Source organism: Corvus kubaryi, unplaced genomic scaffold (genome assembly GCF_017639235.1).
Source record: "Corvus kubaryi isolate FWS band 111438036 unplaced genomic scaffold, C.kubaryi_AGA036_p1.0 74, whole genome shotgun sequence".
NCBI lineage: Eukaryota > Metazoa > Chordata > Aves > Passeriformes > Corvidae > Corvus > Corvus kubaryi.
Genome location: NW_024582061.1, coordinates 1,337,624 through 1,353,768, shown reverse-complemented (window position 1 = coordinate 1,353,768; position 16,145 = coordinate 1,337,624). Strand labels below are relative to the sequence as shown.

General features: G+C 40.8%; 1 protein-coding gene across 4 annotated transcripts in view; it reads left to right on the top strand.

The window, feature by feature from the left end:
* WNT7B (Wnt family member 7B) overlaps positions 1 to 16,145 on the top strand; it is a 94,569-nt gene that overhangs the window by 42,611 nt on the left and 35,813 nt on the right. For all 4 annotated transcript variants that reach the window (XM_042051016.1, XM_042051014.1, XM_042051018.1 and 1 more), the window contains exon 2: positions 9,761 to 9,987. In XM_042051016.1, coding sequence (XP_041906950.1) covers positions 9,761 to 9,987 — 227 coding nt within the window. The remainder of the gene's footprint in view (positions 1 to 9,760; positions 9,988 to 16,145) is intronic.

Here is a 16,145-nt window from a genome sequence, read left to right as displayed (position 1 = left end):
ACTGGGAGTTTTGCTGGGTGCAGGGAATGCAGGCCTGCTCCATGGAAGCGCCAAGCAGTTTTCCTTACAGCTGGTGTGGTGGTACAAGATAGGCTGCAAATAATTTTCTCATAGGGAAACAGTCTCAGAAAACGAGAGACAGAATTAGTTAACACACTAAGAGACTATTAAAAAAAATTATATCCAAGTGACGTTTGCTATTTGCTTGAAAATATGTTGCATTTTTTTCTTTTCAGTAACTATTAACTAAAGATATACAAAACCTACCAAGTGCAGCATTTCTGCACTCTGCATTTCTTAGGCAACTACCTTAGTGTAACACCTCTACCTTCTTAATTTATTTTGGGATCTGGTGTTTAGCATGAAGTCTTTGTACAGGGACATATTCTGGTGCATTGACTTGGGCTGAGTTGCAGCTGAACAGCAAATTTTCCATGGAAGCAAATAGAACTACATGACCAGGAAAACACAAAGGGTGTCAGCCACGCATCTAGCACCTTGAAATCTGCAATAGATCTCTTGTATTTAATAAGGTGGTCCTAAAATAATTTTCATTCCTAAACCAGGCTTTGCAAGAGCTTAGCTGAGCTATGCAGGCTGAAGGGGACTTTCAGGGCACTTTTGTTTGAAGTTGCAGCCAGCCCAGGGAGCTCATTCAAAGCTGCCTGTGCAGCCCTAGCACAACCTCCTGGCTGCCAAACCTGTCCTGGGAGCAGAACATGTATCCAAGCAATCAGCCTGTGTCAATCTGAGCAACCTGCTCTATTGGAAAGTGAGGCCCTGGCACAGGTTGCCCAGAGAAGCTGCTGCTGCCCCATCCCTGGAAGTGCCTGATGCCAGGTTGGATTGGGGCTTGGAGCAACCTGGTCTAGTGGGAGGTGTCCCTGTCCATGGCAGGGGGTGGGACTGCATGGGCTTTAAGGTCCCTTCCAATCCAAACCATACCATGACTCTGAGGAGCAGAGCAGCAGCTGTTTCTTTTCAAGGTGATGTGGAAGGTGCATTCTCCTTCCTGTCCTTGGTACTGGAAATGGAGAGTACATTCGACCTATGTCTCAGACAGAGGTACTTCTGCACCACCAACCAGCCTCATGCAGGCACACCACCCATATCTGGTGGGATATTGCAGCTCTCCAGTGAGGGAATAAACTCTGAAATGAAATATAAAAAATTTTTAAAACCCCACAGTTTTCCCCATTCTTACCCGTTCATGCTAAGCCTGGAGAGGTCCATGCTTTCTGCTTCTGGGACTTGGTGTTTCTTTTACAGTTTTTCCCACATCTTGAGAACAATGCAAGTGTGTTCACTATGAATGAGTGTTCCCCAACTACTGCAGTTTGAGAGAAAGGTGAGAGTGGGTAATTGAGGAGGAAAACACAAGGGCTCAAGGCTTCACAACCAAACCATGTCAAGGTGTCTAGTCCCGCTTGGATGGTGCCAAGGATGTACCCACTCCTCGCACTCACTTCCTCGCCTGCTGCACACCTGAGCAGGAGGACCTGCCCTTCTGATGATCTGTCACCCCAAAGCTTCAGCAGCTGTAGAGAAACATCAAGTGAACTCATTCTGCTCCCCGTCCCCCCTGACAACGATCTTGCCTGAGGCATTTAGAGCAGAAGAGAACAACAAATGCTGCTGCTGGTTTGAGCAATGCTCCCATTCCAGATGTAGGAGCCAGTAAGTAAACCTGACAGCACCAAGCTTATGGGTTTTTGGTTTTAATTTTGCTCGTGGATGTTACTTAATTCCATATCCTGATTTTTTATGGCCTTAGGAAAGATTTACCACCATGAAAACAGTGGTGAGGGCAGGAATAAAAGAAATAAATCATGGCTCGTAATAGTGGGGTATTCAGTGGATAAAAATTCAGTGTCACTGACAAAGAGAATTAATTTTTTTTCTCCTCTGCTGCTAATTCAAGACCAGTAAGACTTGTTTTGTGGTCATATATCCATGCAAAAATAGCGCTTTCAGTGGTCATTTAGTCTGAAGCACACATTGTGGGAGGGGTCAATGTGGCCTCTCCACCTTAACGACAAAAGAACATCTGAGACAACTTTGTATGGCTTTTTGGGTGTACCTCAGAGCTCCATACAGACTTTGATCCTCATGATTAACAGACACTGCAATGGAGTCTTAAAATATTAACACAAAAGACTAAATTCTCCAACATAATGGCTCACCAGTAGACTTTCAGAATTTATTCTCATTGGTTGCTCAGACTAACAAAAATGAGTTCCTACCTGAACCACGATAGCAGTAAAGCCAGTTGATTTCACTTCAAGAAGGAAAAGTTTTCCTTTCCTGTAGACCCACTATTAAATGCTTTCCTCTTTCAATTTTTGTATCATATCTATGGAAGCCTCATGCATGCAAAGCCAAAAATTTAAGATCTATCATAAATGTTTAATGAAAAATATCACAAAGCATATATTTTAAGATAGATTCCAGTAACAGTCCACCTTAAAGATTTTAAAGCCACAGTGCATACCTGGCATTTTAGAATGAGCTAACCCATGGATAACTGCTTCTGTGCAGGGCATCTGTGGTAGGACTGTTACACGCTTTCATCAGATCTGACAAATTAAGCAGGGTATGGTCTTGATGAATCTTGGACTTTGCCTGAAGACTTCCTCTTTCTCTTTTCCTCTTAACCTGTTCCCCAAAGAGAACAGACTGCTAAACTTTGGTTAGAGCCAAAGTATGCACTTTGCTTAAGTTTAATTAAGGCTAGGAATTGATAAAGCTTGGAAAATGCCCATATCTATACATACGCCGTATGTGATTGGAGAAAGCTTATTTGTTCTTATTTACTGTATGAAAAACATGACAAAACCATGGACTTTACATATAGAAGTGTGAAAATTTTATTTTTCTATGATACTGGACTGTTTTCTGCATAGACACAGAAAATCTGTGAGTTATCTCTTCCAGCCAGTTTGGTGTTTCAAAGTTGCATTCCACGCCAGGAGAACTGCAATATCCCCCTGCCAGTTACTCTGCAAGGGAACTTTGTGTTCCACTGTGGTGGGTTGCTGCTCAGCAAACAGCTCTGTGCCTCTCTGTTAGATATCAGTGTGGCTCTTTCTAGTGCTAAGGAGAAAAAGAAATGGAGTGGAAGGCAAATTATAGTAATATAATATATATAATAATATATAATTATAGACAACACCAACTGTGAGTGCTTAACAGGCATCTTGGCATTCAGGAATGGACTTTGTTGTTACTGAGGGTGGAAGCTGCTTGGTACTTTGCACGGTAAGGTGTGTGCATGTTTGCAGAACTGAACTGGTAGGTCCTGCTAATGGTGCTTATAGAGACAAAATAAAATAACAGTGTGAAACAAAATTGTTTCAGTTTGATTTCTAAATCTGATTAAGTTTTGGTTGTAAAAGGAATCAAATAGTTTTATATCAACACAATTTTTCATTAAGCCTATTCAGATAAGTTCAATTACACCATGTATGTCACCATCTTCATCACTGACAAGACCAAAGCAGGCATATTCCAGCCTTCCATGAATTGCTCAGGAGAATGCCAGAACTGCAGCCTTCCTGCAGCTTTCCAACACTGGCCTATCAGTCTTCTCTGGTTTAGCAAACCAAAAATTCTTGAAACACAAATTCCTTTGGAATCATTATTTGCCACACTTCAGATATTTTAACACCTGATTTTATCTTCATTAATTTTTATATCCACAGGATGTGTTTTCCACCATATAACAAGATGCCCCTAGAATAAAGTGTTTTGAGACAAGAAAGAAAATCTTCGTTATACAGTAGTTTTCCATGAAAATTCAGGAGGAGTGAATGTCCAATGAAAATGTAAATGTGAATTTGCTACTGTGACCTTTGCAATAGGACACATGAGGCATGTGAGGCATTTCTGTTCTCCACGAGCCTTTCTTTGGTGTAAAAAAGTTGAATACAGGTAAACTACAGATGTAACAGTCTTCAAGATATCCTGCTGCTACATATCAAGTGTTGCCTCACTGACAGATTAATAAAAATTATTGTAGTGGACCAGTCATACAGCAAATAAGATATGTGTCAAAATCAGATTTCTCTTGCTCAGTGAACAGTAGGAATTCGCAGGAGGCTGGCGCTGGTTGCTGGTGCTCATCTGTGAACATGGCTCCCAGGCAATGTCTCCCCTCCTTCTCCTGAAGCCTAATGATTCACTGCTGGCTTCATAGCAACCATCCCAGCTGGCAGGTAGGGGAGGGTGTGATCCAAGGCTTTGCTGGTGTTCCCCCCATCACTGTGGCATACAGGGATGGGGGCCATGCCCCCACACCTCTCTCAAGCAGGCATTTAGCCCGAGGCATGTTCTGCCCTTGTGTGAGTCATCCCCTCAACTCACCTAGCCTGCCACTTTCATTCCTGCCAGCAAGCACACTACGTAAGATATCAGGTACTTTTTTGGGTGAGCTCCTCAAAGAAATCTCTGCCTTTCATTTGGTGGGAATGAACAGGTTGCTGTGTGCAACCCCCAGGTCCGGAGCCCCAGCAGAGGGGAGAGCACCACAGGGCTGTACCACCCAGCCTTACTGGATTTCCGCTTCAGTAACATATGTGCTGAACAACAATTTCCCAAAGCCAGGGTGGAAAACAAAACTGAAAGCCTAAACATATGCAGATGGCATTCAGAGCCCAGGACACTCCTGCCAATTTCTGCAACTGATACACACTCAAAATATTTACTTAGAAATTCTTAATTAAGTCAACCATTCGGTAGCGGTGTACAGTTTCAGATGTGTCGCAGTGTCACCACAAAATACCTCGGTGGTTCCTGCTAACAAAAAACCCACTATGTGGATTTTTTGTGAGAGGTGGTTGGGCAAGTTTTCGGTACAGTGTGCCAAAAAGCTGCACAGCTCCCCTGCTGATAATGGGATTCATGTGGATAAAATCCCTTCATTCCTTGCTGAAAACAAACCCCCTGCCCAATAGCAGTTTCAGGTGAATATCGAGAAGCAGAGCTGAGGTGGGATCTCAGTGACCCTACAGTTGCCTATCCAAGGGCTTGCAGTAAGGCTGGCTCAGTGGGAAGTGTGCACTGTGCTGTTGTGCAGCCAGGAATGCAAATGAAGGAGGGTGCTGGAGGAGAAGAAGTTCCTGAAGCCAGTCCTTGGCTCCAATAAAACGTAATTTGCCCAGGCAACATGGATTGGCAGAGAATTTTTAAAACAATTTAAAAACTTTTTTTAGCCAAAAGGTTAAAATCAACCTGTTTAAGTGTTTCATCTGTATACAATGCGTTGTTGGCTTAATCTCTTATTTTACATCTTTTGTCATGTATTTGTCAGAATGGTATATTAAACTCCTTGGAGAAATATCAGTACACATCTCTGCCTGTGCAGGAGCTTGGGGACAACTCCAAAGATTGGTTAGTTACTGCTCTTCATCTATAAGTGTACAACTTTGTTGCATAATTTTATCAAAGTTCAGATTCTTTTAACAAGAATAAAATTTAATTTTTTTTTTCTCATGTGCTTGTACAGCTGTCCATTATAAGGATTTACTTTATGTATTTTCCACTTGTGCAAAGACTCTGTAAACTGCAGTTCACATGATGACCTTCCTATACGTGAAATTAATCAGAAGTTGCAAGGACCTGATAACATTGAAAATCAATGAAATGACTCACGCTCAAGTTAAGCAAATGCTTGTATTTGCAAATATAAAATGGAGACTCAAGCAAGCCAACCAGGAATGAAGAGTACATTTCTCTTCCAACAAGCAGTTCTTAAAACTCAAGTGGCTTTAGTGTTTAATTTCGGAAGCATTTCAAAGACCTTTACTTTTATGACTTACTTGGAATACTTAATAATTTTCATTTCACTTTGTGAAAAGGGAAGCTGGAGTTGCTTAGGTCCTACAGAGGAGATACACCTGTAACAGGAAATACATTTGGAGGGAGAATTTTCTCGTTTTGTGACAGGATTCGTCTGTCTTTGCATAAGTAAGCAAGCATTATTTCAGAAAATAAGCTGAAACTTGTCTCCCACTGCCGTGAATTTCTGCTTGCTGTGACACAGTCCTAGTTATTTTTCAAAGGAAAAAACCCTGATATTTCAAAATTCTTATGCAGAGACCACGCCTTCCAAAACCTTGTTCATCAGGTTTAATTTGATGGAAGTTTGAACTACAAGGTCCTATCCAAGCCCAGATCTGTGGGGTTTTTTTGGTTTGGTTTTTTTTTGTTTGTTTGTTTGGTTGTTGTTGTTGGGTTGTTTGGGTTTTTCCTGTGGTTTTTTTGGTCGTTGTTTTTTTGCTCTTTTTTTTTTTTTAATTCGGGTATAACTCTGTTTATAGCCATTGCTCAATTTCAGTGCTGGTGTTTCCCTTGGATTAATGGCATAGGCATGAAGAAACATGAAGGCTCTCCATATTCCAGACACTAATGCCTTAGGATTCTAAGGACACTAATTCCTCAGGAAATGTGCCATTATTCCACTAGCTCTGTTTATCTGGATAAGCCATGTGGATGATGTTGAATTGGATAGCCCATGTGGATGAGCCAGCAGAAGACTCTGAGGCGTGTGGAGACTGTCGTGGTGCAGGATGGTTACAATTACTGTAAACTGCATCAGAAATCTTAACAAAATGACACACTCAGGAGTTTCTGGTGATAAGAGTCAAGGAAATTTGCACCACAAAGAAAGATTAGATGAAAGAAGATGCCAAAATGGGGCATGGAGGATCTGCCTTTTGACAGCTATAAAGTAAAACAATCTCCATCTCATAAAAAAAATGATGTAGACTTCAACCTGCCAAGGGGCAGGGGCAGTGCACAACCCTCCCGAATGTGTGACTGATGCACAAACTGAGGGATGCCACAAGAAATAGAGGAGAGGAAGCTTGAAATGCTGTTGGGTGCATTTCTTTAATAAAAATAAAGTTTTCCAAAACCTCAGTTTCATGATTCAGCATTTCTTTTGGCACTGTAACAATTTAAAAGTAGGCTAAACAAGTCTGAGGGAATATGCTGGTAAGTTCAGGCCAGAGAGGGGGAAGTTTCTGGAAGTAATAATAGAAAAACTAAGACCCCTTCAATGCCCAATAGTTGCAGTTTAATTGTTTTAATACACGTTACAAGCACACAATAATTACGACACCCTCACGATACCTTCTGAGGCAGATATGATCATGCTTATTTTCTGGACAAATAAACTGACCCACTGTCAGTTTGACCAAGGTCTGCTCCAAAAAACAATGGGAAACCAAAGAATATACTCTTTAACCTAATCATGAGACAGCAGTAATGTGTACGAAGCAAGCAACTTAACTGAAAATTATATGTTTAGATGCTGTGGCCAATTCTTGCTTTCCTTTTTTTTGAAAGTCGTAAGGTTTTGCTGCTCAACTTGAGAACAGTTAGTGGAAACTCTGGAAGCCCACCAGTTTAAAAAAAATGATGTCAGAAAGTTATTGCATGGTTTTTATCAGTTTTTAATTTAAAAAAAAGTATTTATATAACATACAAACAATTTTTAGATGTAATTCTTGCTAGTAAGATGGTGGCATAGCCTCAGTAACTTGATGACTGTCAGGCAGCTACGAGACCAGAACTGTATGTCTTGTGCATGTGCTAAGCATCAAATAGAATGATGAATGCCTTGTGCATGTTTCTTTCTTAGGAGTCAACCCCAGATTTCCTCAGGATTAGGTTTTCCTGGGAGGGTCAGTGTCTGAAGCAGAAGTGGAAATGGGTTACCAGGCGGGAAGGTCTTGCAGGACGCTTGGGCACCTGGTCTGTCCCAGGGAACTGGGCAAAGCCATGTGGAGGGGATGGGGTAAGAATGGGGCACAGCATTTTAGCATCATCAATGAGTGCATGTTTCTGAATTTAACACAAAACATCTATTAAGGAAAAATGCTTTCCTTTGTGTTTTACTGCAATATTTTCAGAATATTCATCCTACTTTGTGTGGGAAGTGGATGAAGTCAGAGAGAGAAAAGCTTCCAAAGAAAATAACGCTTTTACTTTTCAATATTGAAAAGTGTCTGATTTTTTTTTTTTTTTTTAAGTTAAATATTGATACTTTCCTCTGTGATTTTCATTAGCTTTTGAAGCCATAACATTAAGGTCATAAGCCACTGTAAAGAGAATCTTACCCCTATATCAAACTCATAATACTTTTTTAAGATTATCACATCTCTTGGAAAGTTCTGATTTAAAGACATCACTATTTAAATTTTTTTCTTTTTCTTTTTTTTAAATGGAGAAACACTTTTTGTCAGAAACAAAACCTTAGTTCAAAACCTGCATGAATCTCAGGGGCTCTCTGGTTCCAGTTAATGCTCCAGCTTCATTGCTCAGCACCCAGAGGAACACAAATTAAAGCTACAGGTCTGAGCACTCCTGCTCCAACACTGAGAGTGGTCAGACTGCAACTACCTTTTGTTCTTACTTTTGTTTAATAGGCAGAACAACAGGGCATGTGTTGATACCTTATCTCTATATCCATTCCCCTCCCCCCCCCGCCCCTGCCATAAATAAAAAACCCCCAAGTGGTGAATTTCTCATGGATTGTTAACTTTGGAAAAGATGCACAAATACCTATTAAAGGCAGAGGGAATCATCATGGAATTGCCATTCCACAGGAATAGCAGTATTTCATTTTGGCCAGGGAATAGTGCTCCATTTCACCCTCCTTGGTCTGGCTTTACTGTAGCTTATTGAAATGGCAAAATTAAACACTCTGATTTCATTGAAATGCAGCATTTATGTAATTTTGCAGTGATGAAGTTGATAAATTCTTATGTAATTCTTTAATTTTGTTTAGTCAGCATTTCCCCAAGGAAGCATTTCCAGTGGGAAATTTTTAATACTAAGATGAAAGGCTTAGGCTGGTGTTCAAGAGGGAAAGTAGAATCATGGGGCAGTGTCTGCTTGTCCAGAGCCACCTGAAGCATCTCCACATGGGCCTGGTGGCTACTCAGTAGATGTGACCAGAGGCATCACTGAACGTGTATCCATGTTTTCCCATTTTTTTCCCAAAATATTACCATTTAAAATGTAGCCTGTAAAGATGTTGAAAAATGAGCCTGTGAAGATGTTGAAAAGTGAGCTGAAAAATGAAAAATAAATACACTCAAGTGAAAACATATGGCAGGTGCAAGTTATATGCAAACTTCATAATGAATTCTGAAAATATACTTGAAGAATGAGAACTGCAGATATAGTCTGGATGGCACGTACTAAGAATCACTCCTATGTACTCCATGATGTTTGCCAGATCTCAAGTACAGTTATGCTGGTGAACTTCATTAATCATTCAATACCCTGAGCCTAACAATGGGCAAGAGTGTTGCTAGTGTCAAGTCATTTTCTAAATTGTGCTTAACAGTTTCAAATGAGGGGTGGATGAACTGGCTGCAGTAACTAAAACACTAAGCCTGAACCCGCATTCAAAGTAGACATGAATTTCAGAGATTTGTGGATGATCACTTGTCATTATTTTTCTTTTAAATAAGTCTTGCTTTCCACATCTCACAAGCTGATGTCTCTGTGTAGGACTGGAAACAAAAGTGCCAAAATTCCATTTCTTTGTTTTTTCTGGCACAAATCAGATCAGGAATTACTGCAAGATTTCCAGGCTCCTATACCAGACCAGAGACATTGTGCCAAGCTGGCATAATTACAGGAACTCAACCTCCAACCCTTCCCCTTTTGCACAGTGCCTTGCCAGCCACACAGCAGCACCTGGTCACCTCAATTTGGTTATAACGTGTCTTTCTGCTTTTTTCCTCAGAGCTTTGTCATCCGTGGTGGCTTTAGGAGCTAATATAATCTGCAACAAAATCCCAGGCCTGGCCCCTCGGCAGCGAGCAATCTGCCAGAGCCGCCCTGATGCCATCATTGTGATCGGGGAAGGGGCACAAATGGGAATCAATGAGTGCCAGTACCAGTTTCGGTATGGGAGGTGGAACTGCTCTGCGCTGGGAGAGAAAACAGTCTTTGGACAAGAGCTTCGAGTAGGTAAGGGTGTCTCTAATACGGTGCTGTAGGGATCTGTTTGAGATGGTTTTCTTTTGCCTTTCTTGCTATGGTCCTGCAAAGGTTTATAACCCTCAGAGTTCAACTGTGATGCTCCCAGAACAAGTGTGTTTCCACTCGCTGAAAAGTAACTGGCAAGACACATGAAATCTCCAGTGATCTGTAGATGAAGTCACTCATATCTGTGCAACTTCAGACCCAGCAATGGCCTCAGTGCCTGCACAGCCATCCAAGGTCACAGCTCATGAAGAGAGTATTTCCAGCTGTTGTCTTGTTACAGGTTGTCATGATAACTGTGGTGAATATTAAGGCTAATCAAAAATGAACTAAAAGCAGCTCAGAAAAATCCCTCTGAAGACTTCCCAGAAGCATAAATAATGCGATAGTCCCAAATAATTGATGGAAGTACTCTGCATATGACACTGGCCTTCCTATATGCGGCAGTGATACATTTTAGTGTTGCTATCATACTGCAAAGAAAATACTGCGATTTGAGGCAGGAAATCTATTCAAAGAAAATAACAAATGGTCTTGGCCTGACAAGCTTTTAGCTGGCAGAAGTTAAATCAATACCTTTCCATTTACCATATGTCTGATACTATTTCACAGGGGAGATTATGTAAATTTTTTTCCAGCACTGAGGTCACTATTTTCCTCATCACCCAGCTGGGTATCCTTAGCTTATTCCTGACCTTTTCTCTCTCCCCCAAGGGCTGCCCATTCTCACATGCTGTCTGCTGTTTTGGGCTGGGATAACATGTTGTACTGTGTGGCTCTCTCAAGGGCGCTCAGAGTGATACCATCCAGCTTCTCAGTGGGGTTGTAGCCTATTCTTCATGTGTTTCATTTTTCTCTGCATGATACCTCTTGCATTCAATGGTTCAGGTGAGTCTTGTCCCTCCAACACAACTGAGTGTGGTTAGACATAAGATGTCATTAAAACTGTATGAAAAAAAGGCATGACATTTAATTTCTTCTGTGCAAAGAGGAGTCGACTCACATGGTGCTTTTGTTTGTAGTGGTGGTCAAAGCTTTAGGGTTTTTTTCTAACACCCTTGTGAAATGAATGCCAAAAACTGAGGTATGTTTGAGTCAACAAGGGAACTGAATATTTTTTGAAAGAATATCCGAATCTGAGAATCTGGCTGGGGTCTGGGCACTTTAAGGACACAGTAGTTCAGCTGTAAAGAGTAAAATAAATCCATTGGCATTGGGCAATTGACTTACATTTGCAGAGGGTCTGTCACATTCTGTGAGCATTATATTATGTTCTCAAGGAATCATATTCAGGAATTAGCCTAACTTTTACCTTCAAATTTAAATGAACCAGAAAAAACTCTATTCACTTGTCTTGACTGTTAGAGGCATGGTCTAGTCCTCCTTGGTTGATAATATGTTTGTTTGCTTTCAGTTAATAACCAGAATTATGTTGCTGCCAGAAAATATACATCTGCCAAGCATGCTGTACTTCTTCATGCTCTGTTTTCATCTGCCAAAGTTTGCGGGCATGCTCTTACCTTAGATAAGTGGGTTCTCTTACCTTCTGTGAGATCCCCTATAGCCTGAGAAGGGCCGCTCTGGAGGGTTGTACCAGAGTTGGTGTCATTACTAAGCTTTCCAGTGAAAAGGATTTCACCATTTCTGCTCTCCTTTCCAAGCTGAAAATCTTGTGGTGCTTTACCAGCTCCACCACTGTGCTTATGGGTAACAATCCTCTTCACCACAGAGACTCTTTTCCTCCTCCAAAACTTCGCAAGTTAATGCAGTTCAAATGACTAAAGAGGACAAGTTGTAGCTGTGCTGCCATTCTCAATGTTTCTACTCAAAGTAAGTGCTACAAGGAACAGAAATTATTTGTCATTAGGATGGACCAGCTATCAGGTTGGTCAGACTATACAAAACTGGAAAAACCAGGGTTTTCTTGAGCCACTGTTCAAGCCATATTTGCCAAAATGTTTACCAGATTCTTGACCTCTCCACTGAACCTGAATGGTTTCTTGAAAGTCTGAAATGACTGATGTGGAATTTGGTGGGTTCTTTTATGGGTTAACCCGAGCACAGATGAAACTTGGCTCTTGCAGCTGAGTTCTGCTTTGACATTTGTTGGGAGTGAAACCACACAGACTCCAACAGATGGAGAAGGTTTACATGACCCCTTCCAGCCAAGCCAGACGAGTTCCATGCAGGTCTATAAAGGATCCCATAATTCACATGTCTTTATTTTTTTTATTAGTGGAGTAGCACCCAGAGATGATGAGGTCAGTACCTAGGAAAAGGATAGGGTTTAGGAAGTAGTGTTATTACACTAGCAAAGGGGGAAAAGGTAAAAAATGGACAAAGATTTAAAAACCCCACTACTTAAAAGTACAAGATACCTTTAAGCATAAATATTCACTTGTGTAACAAAACACACCTGTGTCTGACACAGAAACACTAAACCGGCCATTTGGTTCTGCCTGAACATACTGAAGAAAGGACTAAAACTAAAAAAAGACAGGCATGTTTTTCACTTCACCCCAAAGGAAAGCTCCATCCCAGAATCCCTTGGGGAGATGAACACTGAAGGTGAGTTATTCAGGTCTCAGGGTGGGGAGGGAAAGTAAGCAGTGATAACATGATATTAATTGCTCTCCTGCTGCATGGGAAATAGGGGACCTGCTCTTTAACCATTGGCCAAGACTCTACCACTACACTGACAAGTGAAGATTTATGATTATTCTAACTTGTATTTTGGTGCAACACTCCCCCTTCAAGATTCAAAGCAAACACTCAGACTCACCCAATGTGAGGTTTCTCCAACAGATGTGTATCTGTTGCTACGATCACCTCTTGGGTGCCTTTATGTTCTTACTATGCATGTCTTCCACCCACCACCAAGCCAGAAGACATGACACAGGGACACATGTCCCCCCTTGTGTTTTCCAAGGATCCTACTGTGCCAGGAGAAGTCCTCAGTTTTTTAGCTAAGCTCCAAGATGGATCAGTGAGGAGTTATTTACTCAAAGAGGTACTTCAGTGAATGAGGGCTGCATCACCAATACAGTACATAGAATCTGTACTAAAAAAAATGGAAATAGTCCAGAGGATGGAATAACAACCATAGAAATGATGGGGCATTCATGTTGGTGTGAAAGATTTATAGCAGCTGGAGATAAAAAGTGACAGAGAAATCTAAATTAGTGGCATGTACAAAGACTGTAGCATGGGATGAATTAGCCAAGCATTGCATATAGCTTATTTTGATATATTTATAGCTGGGAAATCCTCCATACTCATGCCATCCCCAAAGAAAGTCAGTCCTGCACTTACTTTACCCATGCTGTCCTGTACACACATTTGTCACCTTCTTGCACACATCCCTAGCTTTCATGCCAGCTTCTCACATAATCATCTGTACTCTCCACTCATCCTTCTTGCTTTAAGCCTCTTAAACAACCCGAGTCAAAAATTAAAAACTAAAAATTTTTAAATTAATTAAAAAATAATTATATATCAAATGTTATTACTGGTAATCACTGTTGAAAGATAATTGCCCTTCTAACATTTTGAAAGTGAGGACCCTGATCTGGATGAGTAACGCCTCCGGTCCTATCAGGTTATTGATGCAAAAGAGCTCCAGCTCCACTAGGAACTGGTCTCTATTCCCCCAAATGGGAATGGGATGGGCAGAGCAATTTGTCACTTACATGCCTCTAAAAGCTACAGATCATTAATAGCATAGAAAGCAAAGAACTCCACCCCAAAAAAGTAAGCAGTGCAGGCTCTGTAGTATGAAGTCCGAATCAATAGCAGAAATGAAACCTACTGTTGTTCTTTGACAGTGGATTATTCTGGCTAATTATTTGTGCATTGACCCTTTCCACTGGAATCCTTCCAGCTCAAGTGCTTATGAACAGACAGCTCTTACCAGTGCTAAATCCAGGGCAAAACAGAGGTGTTTTGGTGTTTTGAAAAATATATCTGTCAAGATATCCAAAGTGATCTGTACCTGTCTCCTTTCTCAGACTCATGAAGTAGAAAATGATCACGATTTAGCAATATTTGGTGGTGTCACTGGTGCAGTGATTTGGAAAATCATTAAACTGGACACCTGACAGGGAAATATTAACAAGTAGGCCAAACCCAAGGGAGTTCTGAAGTTTGGGTTTTTTTTTTTTTAATGTCTTACCTCTTGTTTTGGTCTTTAGTTTTCTGCTGTGTTGAAAAAATGCATCTGAAGGGAAGTTACAGCTCTGCTCACCAAGGGAGGTTTAGGAGAAGAACATTTTAAGAAGTTTCCTGTCTCTTCCCATTCACTCAACTTTTGATCCACTCTCCAGGCAGAATGGGGGAGGGATAGGAGAAAAACCCTGGATTTTTAGAGCAAAAAAAAATCTGTGCATGAATTTTATTAACTCCCAGGTGAAGAAAACTTTTGGTAAACACAATCAGATCATAAACTTGAATGTCACAGTTCTCTCTACAAGCATGCACTTGTACACATGCACACATAAACTGGGGACAGGATGGATAATTCCAAACGTAAGACTGGGAAAGGGAGGGGGATAGCTTCTGAAGGAGAGATACTCATAAAAAAAGTGATTCTTGCTCTATTTGTACTGGAATCAGATAACATTGTAAGTCCACTCTTGATCCCATGTTTTAGCTGCAGGCCTGAATTGGAACATGGGAATGGGGCATGAAAGATATCTAAGTGATGGAGTCACAGAGAAACGGTTGGCATCTTATCACACATGCTGAGGGAGTGTCAGCCAGTAAATTATTCTTGGTTCAGGCCATATATAGGCTTAATTAAACTTGGATTCCACATATGAATCCAGTCATTTTTATTCTGGGCTATGATGATGGTTTAACCGAGATGCCAAATGTTCATAAAAACTTCCTACCAAAAATGGGAGGAGTAGAGAGGCTCATTATTCTCCAAAAATGGATATTTGGGTCCAAGCAGATGGATTAATCTAGTGCAGTAGTTTCTAGTGTGGTATGAGTTGGCCAACTTGGAAAGCTTGGCTTTCAGGGTGAGCAGAAAACTTCCAAGACATGAAGACAGGCGGCATTCTTGGGAATGCTTTACAACCATAGTTGTGCTTTAATGCTATCAGCAAGTCAATAAAGGGAACCATAAATGAATCCAGACAGTTTGCTAAAGTAAGTACATTTCTAGCTCGCTTCTTGCCTTTATTTTCTCCTGCCATTTCCTTCTCGGCTACTCTGTGTTCTCATTTTCAATTTTTTAAAATCAATTTATGTTGTTTGTTATATGTTTGTTAAGGCTTAGTAATATTCATATATCAGGTTGACTGTATGTTTATTATTCTAACATCTGTGTATTTATTATGGGAAAATCTATCTTTATGAACTTGCACTATATCCAATAAAAACAATATGGGGGGAAAAAAGGAATTGTACAGCTGGAAACAATTTGGAGGGGGAAAATGAGTTGGAATTAGATTATTTTAAATATGATACAGAGCGGGGTACACACTTCACCAACGGAAAGGCAGTAATTATCTTTGTCATAGCAGTAGGTGCTATGATTGGTTTAGGCACTTGTCAGCTACGGGGAACCTCAATTGCACAGTGGCTTTTGGACCTAATGTGGAAAAATTTAGGGTTTTTTGTTGGATAGCATGGGCCCAGACAACAATGCCCTTTGAGCATTCAAGCAACTGAGGAGAAAAAAATTTGTTTTCAGTAATTTTAACTGGATTTCTCTGTTGGTGCTAGGATATAGTAAAAAACTTTCTGGTGTGAGGGGTGGCTTCTCAGAGCATGGCATCAGCTTTCAGCTCCTAGTACAGTGGGCTGTCTGGGATGCCAGGAGAGAGGTGCACAGGATGCATTCAATCAGCTGCAGTCTGTACTAAGGATGTGTGCAGCTCCAGAAGATGATGTAAGACCAGTACAAACAATATCCTTATTGCTCATGTAGCCAACTTGGAGTGACTGCTGATGTCCACTTCCCAAGATGCCATGTGGAGTCATTGCATTTGCACGTTTGATTTAGTTAAACTACAAATACCATGGCAAATTTAATGATCTGTGGCTTAAGCAAGCATAAGCTCTTAATAGAAGCACAGTGGTGCATAACAAGATGTATATTTCTCGGTTATTTGGAGAGGGAGAGTTTTCTCATTATT